Source organism: Carassius auratus, chromosome 13, assembly GCF_003368295.1.
Source record: "Carassius auratus strain Wakin chromosome 13, ASM336829v1, whole genome shotgun sequence".
NCBI classification, from domain to species: Eukaryota; Metazoa; Chordata; class Actinopteri; order Cypriniformes; family Cyprinidae; genus Carassius; species Carassius auratus.
The window spans coordinates 23,990,326-24,006,596 of NC_039255.1; the positions used below are offsets into that span (position 1 = coordinate 23,990,326).

General features: G+C 40.3%; 1 protein-coding gene across 2 annotated transcripts in view; it reads left to right on the top strand.

Moving 5' to 3' along the window:
* The window catches only part of LOC113113070 (homeobox protein Meis1-like), a 61,757-nt gene extending 46,975 nt beyond the window's left edge, over window positions 1-14,782 (top strand). The window contains exons 10-13 of one of the 2 annotated variants that reach the window (XM_026279228.1): window positions 8,045-8,103; window positions 8,992-9,081; window positions 10,008-10,101; window positions 13,519-13,800. In XM_026279228.1, coding sequence (XP_026135013.1) covers window positions 8,045-8,103; window positions 8,992-9,081; window positions 10,008-10,066 — 208 coding nt within the window. In that variant the 3' untranslated portion in view covers window positions 10,067-10,101; window positions 13,519-13,800. Of the gene's footprint in view, window positions 1-8,044; window positions 8,104-8,991; window positions 9,082-10,007; window positions 10,102-13,518 lie in introns of both variants that reach the window. The other variant, XM_026279227.1, reaches the window with a different exon arrangement.
* Window positions 14,783-16,271: the final 1,489 nt, after the last annotated feature.

The following is a 16,271-nucleotide window of genomic DNA, read 5'->3' on the forward strand; positions in this document are numbered from 1 at the left end:
CTGGATTCTAGTTTTGAACTGCATGTGTCAGAATATATGTTTGCTAGATCAATAATTCTGGATGTAGTGTACACAGTAAATTAAATTGCTTAAGCTGAGCATGCATGCATATATGAGTCTCACTGTTCATGCATGCATATGTGTCTGCAAGCAGGTCTGGGTGAGATGAGCAATAGCCCATGTCTCGGAGCAGTCTTCACACAGCCTTCCTGTCAAGGTGCTTTAGTGTGAACATCCGTGGCCTTTCAACAAAATACCAACACACCCTGTTGTCAAACTGCCAAACAAAAGACATATTTACACCAGCGAGACACAGGCATGCAGCCCAACCTACACCCTCGAAATCCCTTGCTACATCAGGCAAAGATGGAGACATATTGGAGAGCTCAGTTCCATGAAGCTGGATGGATATAGGGACTGTTTGCCTTTCTGAACAGTTGGGCTCAGTCTATTCTCAAGTGTTTGCTAACAATTCTGCCATACTGGAATTTCAGCACTTGCTCAGACCTGATCTCTGTGTTGTGTCAACAGCAGACAAGTTTGAGTGGTTCTGTGTGTGTGTGTGTGCATGTGTGCGCATTTGTGTGTGCATGTGTGTGCATTTAGTCATGTGAAGTCGTTTGTAATGTGTGTTGGAGTGCGTGTGAATGTGTGTGCGCGTGTGTAAACGAAACCAGCGCAGTTAAAATAGTTTCTTTGTCTTGGAGAGAATGCGTCTCTATATGTGGAGACATATGTGCATGGATGGCTCTTTGGAAGCGAGTTGTCGTAAGATATGTGCGTGTGTGTATGCATGCATTCGTACAGATTCTGTGAACCATACAAGGGTGCACCCCCCCCCCCTCTCCCCCTCTGTCTTACATCACAACAGGCCCCAGGCACTGCCTACATTTTATCTTCTTTTCTCTACTTTTTTTATCCTCTCTTTTGTGGGGGAATGTGAACATGACAGACGGAGGGTGGATCAGCACTAGAACATATTGGTTATGTTTATAAATCTAGGAACAGATTGGACCGCTGATTAGCGAGCCGACCACTGATTAGCTAATGAGCTTTTAGCATTACAGTGATTGCAAGGTCATGCTGAACTTCACCCCTCCAACAACAACCACAAAAATAAGCATAGGAGAGCGAGTAACACTTCATATATATTTATATATATATATATATATATATATATATATATATATATATATATATATATATATATATATATACATTAACATAAAAATGTTGTTCTAGCCAATTTATTTTCTTTTTAAATGTGAAGTGTGTCATTTCTGATCTGTTCATGTCACCAAATAATAATAATAATAAAATAAAAAAAAATGAATATAATGAACTGTAAACAGGTTCCATGAAAACTCTTATCTGTTGTTGGTCGGACAAACTGATTTTAGGTTTTGTCAGTTTTGAATTTTTAAAATCATGGCAACACTTATCTATTAAATATAATAGTACATAAATCAATCAGTGCCGTGGTACTATATATATCAGAATACCTGACGGGTGCAAGTCACAGTTTTTGTAAGAGAAGATGAAACAGAAAAGTGACTAAACTTGTCAGACCGCAAATTGCTGGCCTTCATTTATGGTCTCTACTGGTTACTCAAATTATCATACTATCAGCTGTTAAAGTAAAAATAGTTTTATTAATTTAATAGTATTTATGTTTTTACTCCGGTAAATTCCTGGTTGGATAGTCATGGTTTTTTTAATGCCAGTCAGAGCTTATGTGTAAGGTCTTGCATGTGTTAGTAGAACTGGTGCCAGCAGCGCCCGGCAGAGACCACCACAGTGACAGCTAGGCGGAGAACCCATTAAACCTACCGGCGTGATGTCATTTCCTCTCCTTGTGCTGCCACACACAGAGCTGACAGTTGACGGCCAAACACTGAGCGGTTGTTTGTTTGCATGTTTGCCCAGACGGAGAGGCAGTGCCCTCTGGCCCAAGCGTTTGCCTCTGGCATCAGGCTGCATGAAAAGCCCTCAGAGATACTCAACATCATGGAATGAAGGGTGTTCCAATGTTGTGTTTGTGAAGTGGGCATATGAGGGTGCCCTCTCGCACTGATGTATTAGTGCTCTATTTCTCTTGCTCTCTCTGGACTGGGTGGGGAATCAGAGGAGAGCAAGCAAGCCGTGTTCATGCCAAGAATGACCTCATAGTCCCTGGCTCTAGAAGAGTGGGGAACCGTCTCTGAAGCAAGTCCAGCACCTCGCAGCAGTTGCACTCTGCTTTGTTTTTGGGTGTTCGTTTGAATGCCGCAACAGAGGTTGATCACAGCAATGGTCTCCTCTTCTCACCACAAGCTGGAGGTTTTCTGGTCTTAAGTTTTCATATGTTTTCCTGTCTTAATTGTTCTTTTGAGCAACTCGTTGCAATCTCTGCTGCACCCCTCTCTCTTTCTCACAGACGAGCTATGTGTTTATAAAGTATGTTCCTCAGCCCCCAGGCAGCGGCCCCACTCTTTAAAAGCAGCTTTAGAGGGGACTTCACAGCTCTGTTAATGGAAAAGGTTTTGACTTTGTTTAGTGAGAGGAGCTTGTGGGGGTGCACCAGGGGTGAGTTTGCTGAAGTAATGGCTAGCCTCTGTTGGAGGGGGGCTGATGCAGCAGGATTAGACCAGCCGCTACTTAAGACTTCCCAAAAAGCCCCTTTACATCTCCTCTGTTTTCTTTGGCCAAGCTGTTTTGCTCTGCCAAAGTGGACCAGGTAATCCTGGTAAAGTCTGGGAATCTCTGACCACATACTCATTTAAACATTTTTGGGATGGTGACTAGAATTAAATGTGAGATTGAATTCCCCCCTATTGGGGTTTAACATGATGATAGCTATGCAAATCTTACAGTTGTATACAAGAAACCTGGAAGCTAGCAAGTTTGGTATTAGATGGTGTAAGCAACTACAGCTACATTTGCAAATAAGTCAGGACACATGCCTATGTTTCTGTTATTTTCTAGCACCACACTTCAGAGCTGTAAGTGTCTAAAGAAAAATGGCATCACTATATTAACAACTAGTTCACACCGTTCTTTAGGTATAGTATGTACATGGCCCCTGCTTCCCTAGACCCAGAAGAGTGGGTTCTTCTTATGGGATTTCACCACCGCAGACCAGTCTAATGCCGCGTTTCCACCGAAATTACCCGAAACATTTGTACCAGGAACTTTTTTTCCCAGGAACTCCCCCCCAGACCTTTAGCTTTCTGCGTTTCCACCGCGGTCTAAAGTAGAGGAAGATTAGGCAATAGTCTGGTGACGAAGGTCTGCGCACATTTCTCAATACAAAGTACGCTGATTTTGGACTTGCATCCTCGGTAGTTCAGACTTTGTGCATTAGACTTTGGAGTGTGATGTCCGCGACGACGCAAATTCGGTAATTCTGCAAACAGCAGCGTGCTTGATAACATCAGTCAGCTCGCCTTGGCTACTGCAATTTTCCTCACTGTTTATTTACAATAAAACAAAATATCAAATACCACTACCTCCTTTCGTTTTCATTTGAACATATTAATAGCTGCAGAAATATACTTAGTTTCATTTTAACATATAGATAAATTGAATACAGACCAAAGATTACCTGTTAGATTCACCCAATGCGAATTATATTTTATGTTTAACTAAAGAGACATCAGAGCCAGCGGCAAATATAAGAAGTTCTAGCCAACTACATTTTCGCCCTGAAATACTTTTAAAATTACATTCATGACACAATAACAGTAATATTTTGAAAATGATCCGAATAAATGGTGGTTGAAATAACAAAGCTGCATGAACTCAACCAATCGGGATGTTTAGTGCCCAAGTCCCGCCCCCGAAAGTTTCTTTGAAAGGAACTTTGAAAAAGTACTACCTCGCCAGCAGGGACTTTTTGAGGGGCAGTTTTTTAACCGGAACTTTATTTAGTTCCTGGTTCCTGTGTTGGAAGCACACCGAGTACCAGGCCAAAGTCCCTAGTAAAGTTCCTGCGGTGGAAACGCGGCATAAGAAGCAGCGGAGGGGCCGTGGGGGAGGTTGTGTTATTAAGAATGTGAAGAGAGGTGAGAAAGGCAGGAATATGCAGTGCGAGGGGAGGAAGAGGGGTGTGATGTGGCTGAATGGAATTGTTTGAGGTGAGAGTTGCAAAGGGGTGTTTGGAAGTTGGTCCTTTATGTACGCCCCATTCCCCCTCGTCTGTTTCCAGCAATGGAACAGGGTAACACCACCCCTCCAGGCCTGGGTTGCTGTGCACTGATGAAAATAAGTGTGTAAATGTATGTATAAGTGTGTGTGAGTGAGTGAGTGAGTGAGTGAGTGAGTGAGTGAGTGAGTGAGTGAGTGAGTGAGTGAGCGGGTGAGTGAGCGGGTGAGTGAGCGGGTGAGTGAGCGGGTGCGTAGGGGGGAGGCAAGAGTGTAAATAGAATTTGTGCAGCAAACAGCTGGACTAGTTTATTTAAGCAAAGGGAGGCCATAGCGACTGACCCCAGAGTGACTTGGAGAGAGGAGGAGTACTGGAGTTTTTTACTTTTAGGTCGAGATGAGATGCTCGTATTTATGAAATTTCTTACTAATTACTTAAGTGTAAGGATCTCCAGAGCAGATTCTGATAATAAAGTTGGTTTCACCAGAGGGATCTTATTGCATGATTAGCTAGTTGCATTATAGCAGTTAGCAAGTTAAACATTGTGGAGGAAGCTACTTCAAAAACGTAGTTTGCCAAGATAGAAGCTACATATTATAATCTGAAACTGTTGAACTCAAATTGAGCTATAATTTTGAAAGTTATTTACTTTTAAAGCTATCAAAACATGGCAAACTACAGTCATTGTAGCTAGGAATCAACCTAATTTTAAATGTGTAACTATTTGATGTCAAATTATATTTTCAATTGTAAGTATAATTATTTTTTTTTAATTTAAAACTGGGACAAAAACTGAATGAAACTGAATAATTGTTTCTGAATATATGAACATCTCAATTAGGATGATAGCATTCATAGCCAAAAACTAGGAAAGCACACTAATTTCAATATTGTGTTCACAATAACGATTCATTCATTACATATTATGCTTATATATATATATATATATATATATATATATATATATATATATATATATATATATATATATATATATATATATATATATATATATATATATATATATATTTAACCAGTTACTACCAAACACAGAGTTACCACTTTGACTAAGTTGATAAAGCACACTTTATTTCAACTGATAATTATCCTAAAACCATAACATCTTCTATATCTTTTCTTTTAATGTATATTTTTACTGGAGATTCCTGTAGAGCCACAGATGCAGATCTGAATCTTCAGATCATTCTATTCCTTCGGTATTACTGATATGCCTGTTTGTGGGTTTTTAATATACATGTAAATGTAGCAGAGTGTGTTGAAATGCGATTTCATGAGTGAATTTGGTCCTCCGTAGTCAAGCATGCGCCCCCTCACACAGTTTACATTTGAGGCAGAGGGAGAAAGCGAATGTAGAGGGCATATCTGAAAAAAAAAAAAAAAAATGACGTACTTCATATGCATTTAGATAGACATACTGAAATATAACCTTTTGTAACTTCAATCTGGATCTTTCCAGCAATGCTTATTAAATTATTCCCTAATTGGTCACGCGACAAAGGCAGCTGATGAAAAAGACAATTTCTTGCTTTTAATTGGCCATTTCACGTGGCGTTCGTGCTACACCTGTGCGTTTGTAATGAGAGTGGGATATTAGCGGAGGCCCTGGCAGACCCGACAGAGATCAGATTGACTGTCAGTGAAGTAGAATGAGCAATACAGCTCTAACACTTTACGAAACACACACACGTGCTAAAAGAATGTGAAGAACTAAACCTCTATCAAGGTTCATTTGGCTCATAAACACTCTCATCTCAACCTTTTTTCTCGTCCTTTTAGTGAAGCCTTGTATTTTTAAACCTCCTATTTTTACCCTACTTTGGTGCCACTAGTGGCGTTTTGCTTTAAAATAGCCCCCATTGTCCCAAGCTGGGCTGAATAGTTGGCTTCATTGTGTGCCTATGGGAAGTAGAAACTGAACAGGCCATAAATGCAGTCCTATAGTGCGGAGAGGTCGCGCAAAGGTGAACTTTTACTCCTAATGGAGGCTCCAGCTTTGGCCTGGCCCGTATGGCTCTCTGCTCCTTTTGATTGCCTTCTTAACCGTCAGCGCCAGGGCGTCCGCCTGACTCACAGAACAGAGCATGACCATTCTTTCTCTTTCCTCACACTCCTACACCCCCTCCTTCACCCTCACCATCTCTCCATCCCCCTGCCTGGTATTGTGTAGCACTTGTCCTTTGTTACAGCTTTTGGTGCATCTGGCCATAGATATAAGAAGGAATGAGAGAGGAAGCTTAAGATACCTTTAAAAAAGAAAGAAAGAAAGAAAGAACAGCCATTTCCACAATCTGAAAAAAAAGTGAGTGGAAAAAAGGCAGAGGGAGAGCGACTGAGTGAGGGAGGAAAATCAGGGGTCAGGAGATAGACAACAGTACCCCCCTCGCCCCCCCTGACCCCAGCCTGAGATGAAGGCAGTAAAAGGAATGCCTAGCCCACTCCCCCTGCTCTCCAGCCCGCTTCTGGTGATAAAACTCCAGACATTCTCTCATTTGATGATGCACTGCCATGTCAGTACCTTCCTCCCCTCATCTTTTTATTTGTATTTTTTTATAAGCCTTTAAGGTTATGTTGTAGAGTGATATTGGTGATAAATATATGAGAAAGTCTTCTGATCTCTGATCAAATAAATTTAAAGAAACAAAAACATTCTATTAAAGCTTTATGCCAGGAGAGGCCATTTTTTATAGTAAACATGAAAAGTGCCTAAAATGTTCATATTTATGGTAAACTCTAAAGGAACATTCTTGAGTGCACTTTTTCATTATTATTATTATTATTATTATTTATTTATTTATTCACCATTTTCTCAAAAGTTACATTTATTAATTAAATTATGAATATTAATAATATTATAGTTAATTATCCAAATGGTATGTTGTTTACAGTTGTATGTTCCAATGGTTTAAACACAGCAAAAATGTAGAGCTGGAATGATCTGTTAGCTGGCATCTAGCATCTAGATCTGTTAGATGCCTATGCGAACATTTCTTTGTCTGTTAATCCTGCTCTTTCTCCTTATTTCTCCCTTTCTCTTTTTCTCCCCGCGTTTCTCAGCCTGAAAAGTGTAGCGGGGCTATTGTTTCCTTAAGAGTCTACTAATTCCCCCTTTAAAGGATGCAATGGAAGTGTCCAACTGTGGTAACAGCAGGAGGACATAAATCAAGTTGGGACCCCTGAGCATGGTCTCCTGGAGGTGACCAGGGTCACGGGGTCACTAGAGGGGATTTAGGCAGAACAAGGCCAGAGCACTCCGATGTATGGTGCAAGGAGGCTGGGGGTCAGAAGCTACAGGGGCCAGATATGTTTTTGTCACAAATGTTATGCACAATATGCAGAATTGCAGATCAGCCTGTTCTTTTTGGTGAGGAGGGGGGGGGGGGTCTCCTCATTGAACATACAGTTTTCAGGGAAAAAGAAAACATGACTTGTACTTGTGTTCTTTGACAATGCAACAATTTTCTGTTAGCAAATATTCCCTACACACATTAATTCATGTGGTGTATATCAACTGTGCTACATCTGGCATCATGGTTTGAATGGTTCAGTGGTTTAAAATAAAAATGTAAAAGAAAAAAAAAGGAAAAGGAGTCTCTTGAACTGCATAGACTTTTCTTCAAAGTGCTTTTGTGCACTTCACTTAGTAGGCAATATATATTAAGCTAGCACAAGTTTGTACAAGTCATAAGTTTTGTAAACATGTCTGTGTTATGGAACAACTCATTGACGCTCCCACTGGAGTACTAGAGGATTAGAGAAAAAATCCCTCAATTACCCCTCTGATTAGCTATCTGGGCTGATCTGGACAGCAGCAGGCTTGGACGTGACTTTGTTTGCAGAAAAAGACAGCAAAAACTCCAGTGAATTTGTAGTCATATGTTGCATCTCCTTGTTTTTTTATAGGTTCATTAACGCAAGAAGAAGAATAGTGCAGCCCATGATCGACCAGTCCAACCGAGCAGGCAAGTCCCCCATAGTTTCTGTATTCAAATCCTGCAGGCGAAAGCCCCCTGCAAGCCATGCACCCGGAGGCCCACCTGCCGGTAAATACTTAGCCCAGCCTGGATGTCAACAAAGATTGACCACTAAAATCCATCCAATTAACCCAAAGCACTAATCATGCTGACTTGGGCACTATATAACCCAGTGACGAAGAGAAGTAAGCAAACGCACACGGTGGATTAAACTATTGAAACAATAACTATAACTGGATCCTCTCGATGCCACACATTATACTGTTTATTTAAACTTCATATTTTATTTTGTAGTGGCAATGTTTGCCTCCCAGTTCAGTTCTTCCTGTCAGTGAACAGTGTCCCTGGTGCATGGCTTGTTGTGGAGTGCTGTAAAGTTTATTACCTGTAATAGGGTTCAGGGGGCAGGGTTGCATTAGGGACTCAGTAAAGTTCAAAGGCATTCATTGGGGTTGAGCTGTTGTTTTTGACCAAATAACCCCCAACACACACACACACACACAAATGCAAACAAACACTCACACTCACGACAGCGTGAACTCACAGTAAGTACATCTCAGTTAGCCTGTGTGGGTAAAAAAACAATATACAGTATCACTTAGGTTTTCTTCATATTTTTTGTGTTGTCTAAAAAAGTTTCCTTTATCTATAGAAAATAGGCTTAGGGTTTTTTTTTTTTTTTTCTAGTGTTTAAGCTTCATTGGGCATGTTCTGTCAAATGTTTGATCTCTCATGAAGTCCAAGGAAACTGTCTGAAATGCTTTAGTCTGCATATGTGTTAACAGATGATGTTTCTCCAGTGACTTAAACTTAATTAAAAGCACTAATTGACCACTGTTCGTTTGCCCCACATTCCCTGACCATGCCCTCTTGCAGTAAGTCAAGGAGCTCCCTACACCCCAGATGGTCAGCCCATGGGAGGCTTCGTGATGGACGGCCAGCAGCACATGGGAATCAGACCACCTGGTAAGACCTTGGCATGTCTTCTCCTCTGACATCTCCCACCTTCCCACAAGCCCCCTCCTTCTCTTCCTCACTACCTCCTTCTTTAGTCTGATTCTAAGACCCTTGGCTAGCATAGGTGTGGTCCAGTGCATTACACCCCTTTTTCCCTTCATGTTTCCTTTCTGAGACCTTGGCTTTCTAATACCCATCTTACTAGAATTTGCTCTTCTCTCTGAATCCAAGCTTCTACCACCCTGTGCAACTGGTCACTGTTGCTAACTACTCACCCCCCTCCCTTGCCAGTTAAGCTTCAGGATTTAAACAAAGCTAGGCTTCCTTCCAACCTTTGGCCTTTGAATGCAGTATTTACTTGTTTGTTTACTTACAGTATATGTGACCCTGGATCTCAAAACCATTCTTAAGTCACTGGGGTATATTTTTTATCAATTAAATATGTATTAAAATCGATTTTCCTTTTATGCCAAAATCACTAGGATATTAAGTAAAGATCATGTTCCATTAACATATTTTGTACATTTCCTACCATAAATATAGCAAAACTTATTTTTTGATTTGTAATATGCATTGCTCTGAATTAATTTGGACAACTTTAAAAGCAATTTTCTCAGTATTTAGATTTTTTAGCACCCTCAGATTCCAGATTTTCAAATAGTTGTATATCAGCCAAATATAGTTCGATCCTAATAAACCATACAACAATGGAAGGCTTATTTATTCAGCTTTCATATGATGTATAAATCTCTTAAGACTGGTTTTGTGGTCCAGGGTCACATATTGTCTTATTGATACCATATGGTGTTCTTCTTTTTACTTTTAATAAATGTGGGATTGTGCTTTTGTTTCTTTACCTCCTGTCTCTGAGCTGTGGTCTGTTGATTTTCTCATCTTTCGGCATCTTCTTCTTCGATTGTTTTCTCTCCTTCTAGGGCCTATGAGTGGGATGGGCATGAATATGGGCATGGAGGGACAGTGGCACTACATGTAACCTTCTAGTTAACCAATCGCAAAGCAATGGGGGAAGTAAGTACAAAAGCAGGGTCACCAAGCATCCATAATTTGTGACTTGTTTTCAGCAATTAATTTGGACTGCGTTTTCGAAATGGGAGAAACAAAAATCTCTCTTTTCCTCCAGAAAACAAGCTGCTTTCTCCTGCTTATCAATACTAATATTTCCTCTACTTGTGGGTGACTCACTCTCATGAGGAGTTTTTATGCTTGTGTATGTTTATGATCGGTGTTGCCCTTTCTTACTTCTGAATATTTTTGTCCATGTTACTAAACAGTGCATAAAGTCATATAAAAAGGGGAAATGAGTGTGGGTGAAAGAGAAAGAGAGCAGGAGGAGGAATAGCTGTGTGGGGAAAGAGGCAATGGAAGGTGGGGGGATTGAGATTGGGGTTTCGGTCAGACAAGGGGAGGGGTGTGTTACCATAGCAACAGACTGATTGCCAAATGTAAGCAGTCTGCAGCAGTGCAAGGAGAGAAAAGTGCATGTCCCCAAAGTGTCATAAATCTGTCTCCCTACAGTTGATGCATGAGTTACATTTATACACCAACCTGCGAGGCAACGCACAAAGAACCACTCTCTCACCCTGCAGCCGAATACATAGCCACACATTTGGAAATTATGTCAGTCTTGCGTGGAATGTTTTAGGTGGAGCTGCTTCTATCGACCCTGACTTGGTCCACTATTTTCTTGTCTGTCTTTCCTAATAGGATTACTAATGGCAAAGGCAAAGGAGATGAAGGAGTGCAAAATGGAGGTGTGCACAGCAGGGTACACAGCTTAGTCCAGCCTAATTGACTATATCCAAATTAAATATGCCATCACAAGCGGTGTGACAAATGGATTTGACTTATTCAGTATACAAAAATAGTGATCATTAATGCAGCCAAGCACAGAATACCTCTGTTGTCAAAGAAACTCTCTACTTCACTGTCTTTACAGAGAGTCATAGGCTGATGACACAAGCTCTGTGCTTTTAAATTGTCACGTGCCCACTTTGTGTGCGTATCTAAACACTGAGAGTGTTTCCCGGTGTCCAAATGGCTGCTTACAGCAGCTGCTGTAGTTCCCAGAAGAGACGAGAGAAACCTGCTTTAAACAGCCTCAATTTGCTTGCCGAATTCTGTAATTGGGCCGCGTTTAGAATCTTAGATGAGATGGGTTGAGGGGAAAAGAGAGCGGGCGAGAGGGGGAAATGAGGAAAGAAAAGAAGGCAGAGTGTGACAGAAATATGTCGCCATGGTGAAGAATGCTTGGTCTTTATGGCTTCATCACTGGCATTTCCTAGCTTGTCTAATTTAAATGTTGTTACTATAGTTTCTAGGTCAATTAAATGTAAGTGATGTGTTTTATACTTCACAACCAATTAGGTTATTAAAAAAAAAAAAACTTATTTGATTAAGAGACCAATGATTCATTAGTTGAGGAATTCTCCTCAAGGCGAGATTAAGCAGTTATTTGCTGGGAAGTCCCAAAACCTAAAATGAAGATGTTCCAAGCAGTCACACTGAAACATTACTTAAAACCAAAGCCAATTAAACCTACTTAGCAAAGCGTTATGCTTTCTGCCCATGACGATTATAGAGCTTATAGCTCTCCAAAACAATACACCTGTCAGCGTGGATAAAGCCTAACTACTCAACCAGAAAAGGGCAAGCCTTTGATAAGCGAGGGAATGACTGTTTTATGACCATTTCCCCCCGTACCGTTCTTTGTGTTTCTTAAACAAAATTAGCCAAGGGTGGCCAGCATTTTTTCATTTTACTTTCAAGACAATAGTGAGCACAGAGAGCATTAATTATGGGCATATGGACAAAAATGTTTCCCTCCCCGTCCATACTTGAACGCAGCTGGTATGCTCTGGTGAGCTGGAAGCTCTGCTGGAGACTCCTTTGTCTGAAATTTCATTGCTCCCATTCATTAAACAGAAGTTTGTTAACCTTTTGCAGGGTCAAGGTACCCATTTTCTGCTCTGAACTTTTACTTTTAAGGGGGGAAAGGGTCCTCTGGGATTTGGCTCCTGTATTGTCTATGTCAAACATCCCCTGTTGATTCGGTCCCATGGCACTTCTGAAAATAGACAGGCAAAGGAACTCAATGTATTGATTGACTTATTAAGTGATAAACCACATTTGCAACGTGTGCCCTTTTAACATCCAAGCATTGCTTTTCTGATGAAGTGGATGTTTTCCCTCCTCACCAAACAACGTGTTCAAGGATTGAAATCAAATACAGCTGATGACCCCTCAAAAGCTCAGGTCAGGCCTTTAGTAGTAAATAATTGCAGAGGCATAGAGATTACGGCTTCACATGCTAGTGCAAAACACCAACCATTATATATGCCATTCTACGGCTGAAACCTAATGACCTACAACCAAAGCAATAACAAAAGGGCAGTTTTTTTTTTTTTTTTTCACTTGAGGTAGATTTGTTGCTTTGTATTGCCGCTGTCACAGGGTTAGTAGCCTTTCTGCTTGTGGCACGTGCACGCACCCAGGTGAGACCTCTCAAGTGACAGCCTTTGTAAATTTTCACCTTTCGTCTTTAATTTAAGCACAATGGTGGCGTTTCTCTGAGGGGCTCTCAGAGCGAGCCACAGAACTTTGCTCATTGTGTTTAAATTGAGATAAGTGAGGGGAGAATGAAGAATAAAGGCATGGCTTATTTTACCTCATTTGTCATTGTTGTAGCATCCTCTGGCATAAAGACTTAGCTCGTGGACACGTAGCAGTTAATTTCCTCTTATGTGCCAGTTAGTGATAGACTTCACATTCATATAATTTTGAAGGTACAACCTTTACTAGCATGGGATTAAAATGTGTAGAGAGAATAGATTTATGGATGAAAAATTATTGTTGTAAAATTATCATCAAGTCAGTGCCTCTTAAAATATAAACACATCATAGTCACTGTCATCCAGAGGGGAGCCAATTATAAAGATTTCATCATAGCATTGTTCTCTGAAATGAATATAAAATTAGCAAATCAAGCCTAATAACAGCTAGATATCAACCTCCTGATTGACCTTACAGTTGTGAAGGACAACCTTCCGGTTGAGTAGTCAGGTATGACTGTGGCAGATTCCAGATCTGATGGCTATGGCACTGAGTAGAGATCCCTGGTGCCGGCAGCAGTAAAGTGCTATGTTCAGGCCAGTGAGTTAGTCCCTAGAGAGCCACCCTCTCCCACTACACGGATTCCTCTTCTAGTCTCATCCCATTCATTACAGAGGACGGTCCTCTCTCCAAGGCTTCTCTTACAACCACATAACTCATATTCTTTCCGTTGCTGTGATTGCAGAGTCAAACCTTCCTTGTAAAGGAAACAATTGGATTGATGACCTCCCAAAATATAATATATACAATATTATGACTATTCCAAATGCATCAACAATAATCGCTATAATCTTCTTCTCTTTGTTTGTTCCCTAGGACTACAAGGCATGCCAGGGGATTACCTGTCACACAGTGGCCCGGTGGGTATGGCTATGGGGCAACCAGGCTACGGCGCCTCCCAGATGCCCCACCACCCTGCTCAGTTGCGGCCCGGCCCTCCCATGCGTTCCTACATCCCTGGACATCCCCACCACCCAGCGATGTTAATGCATGGAGGACCACCTCACCCTGCCATGCCCATGTCAGCCTCTAGCCCCACTATGTTCAATCCAGGAGACCCTACCATGGGAGGACAATTCATGGACATCCATGCCCAGTAATTTACTAAAATGGATTTTTTAAATGACTGCTACGGATAGAAGAGGAGCTGCGATTGGTTTTTCTGGGGCTTGCCAAGCACGATTATATACTGACTTGTTACAGAGATGGAGAAGCTTGCATCTTGGCTATAGATTCGGACTAAGAAAGAAGCACGATTCCTGTATACTATAGGACACTTTAAAAAGGAGGTGCCCTTTGCGTAGACACAAAAAGAGAGAGATTGAATTTATTACTATATCAGCCTCTAAAGTGGAGGGATGAGGACATACTGTATACTGTTGTACAATTGCATTGGACTTTCGTATGAACTGGGAAAAAAGTATTGTAAATGCTATCTTATTGTTCTGCATATTATGTTGTTTCTAATAGATTTTTTAAAAAAAGGATGTGAACATTTTTTTTTCTTTCCACACTATGTGTGTGCCATCTCCATAGACGTTTGGCCTCCTCCATAAATCACTTTGCGTTTAAACAAGAAAAAAAAAAAAGTCAATAAATCAATAATTCATTGAATACATGTTTGCCAGGACATTTTTTTTTTTTTCATTTTTTGTCCGGCAGGAGGGCAGATTTCCCATGATCCATCACAGCCTTAGGAAGATACTGAATGCTGTCCACCTGTCTGAGCCACATCCTCCTGCCTTTCAGGAGGTCTCCATTTTGCATTCCCAATTTGTACATCATAATGGTACTGCCCCCACATCATTGGAACCAATGGAAATTATTTTAATTTGCCTTTATTGGATGTGTGAGAAGCTGAATGTGAAGAACAAGCATGTGTGTGTGTGTGTGTGTGTGTGTGTGTGTGTAAAGCCAACCCATCAAACTTTTAGAATTTAAGTTATAAATGGGATTTGGGATTATTTTGATTAAGCAAACCTGTTTTTTGGGATATTGGTTTTACTTGTTGCTATCACGTATTTGAATTTTGAAGAGTTTATGTATACATTGTAAATGAATAAATTTTGTGTAAAAAGAGGGGGAACTATTTTTCATATATTTGTGGTTTCTGGGCCTGGTTTAATTTGATATAGGACTGGTTCATTTGAGGATGTTAACTGGCCAAAACTTTCAGGTTGTGTATGACTGTCATTCACAACATACTATAAATCATTTAAATAGTTTGGGTTATTTAATTCAATGAGGTTTTCAGATACGAAAAAAACAGTGTAGTACTCTATTTCATTCAAAAAATTGTATCAACACATTATTTAAATCATTATCGGACATTAGATATCTTTATTTTCTATACTTAAAATCTTAAAAATAGTTATATTATTATTATTTTTGATAACCTGGATTACGTTATTTTGCCACCCTTGCAAAATTCTCCTGATCTACTTCCAAATCTGATCTAATTCTCCAAACTTTACAAGTGTTCAAATTTGTGATATGATCAAAACTATAATGTAGGTGTTTGAATCAAATGGCTCCATAAACCACCTATAGATTCAGCCAGGGGTTGTAATTTGAGAATGATGTAAAACAGTCCAATCCCATTGAACATTTTTGGGTCACACCTTTCAGCTGTGTCCACTGAGTATTATAACACAAATGAACAGGAAGTTATTTTATGAGTAGTATGTAATTACAAATTGTTTGTTTTAGGCTAATTAAGTCTAACAACACAATGCAAGTTATTAGAAAACATTAATGTAAAATGTGAACAAGGTCTGAAGATGATCGAGGATCTTAATGCACAAGGTGAGTCCAACTTTACAACTAGGCCTATATATTAAAATGTTTGTCTAAAAGCTGCTAATTCAATGTCCGTACGTTTGCTAATGAGCAACAAATGTGGGCCGTTCGAAAGGAGGCTCAAACGGGGGGCTAGATGAGGGGATGGATAAAGTAAGAATTATCCCTCCTTTAGCATTAAAATTCATTTAGATAAAATTGCCACAAACATTTAAATAGGAAGATTAGTTCCCCCTCACGCCTTATTTCACTCACTCAATGGCTCCGTCAAGAGCACTTGAAACGGCATTATCATTTGCAGTTTCCAAGCTACCCGCGAAAACCGAGCTCTTAAATAATTCTAAATCAGACCCAACTATTCTAAATGAATGTTTACGATGGATTCGATACGACCACGACAGGGAAATGTGGTATATTCTTGTGGGAATGTTTGAAAAGCTTACCCTGCTTATAACTAAATGGGTGACGCCATGCTAAACTATAATAAATCAATAAGTTCCCTTTCTTTAACCTGTCCCTCAGTGTTCTGTCGCCATTGTATTTTTATTACCTTCTCTTCGCTGAATGTTTTGCTCTCAAGCAACGCGGAACACAGGCTACGTTTTAATGACACAGTTTTAGCTCCTCAGATTTGAATTCCTCAACCGTCCGCCATTCGGTGCTCTGGAGACACGGGCGGAGATAAAGCTCATGTTTGACTGCCATCTTTAGGGGATCTGGAAAACTGTCCTTGAGGGGCATATATATATATATATATATATATATATATA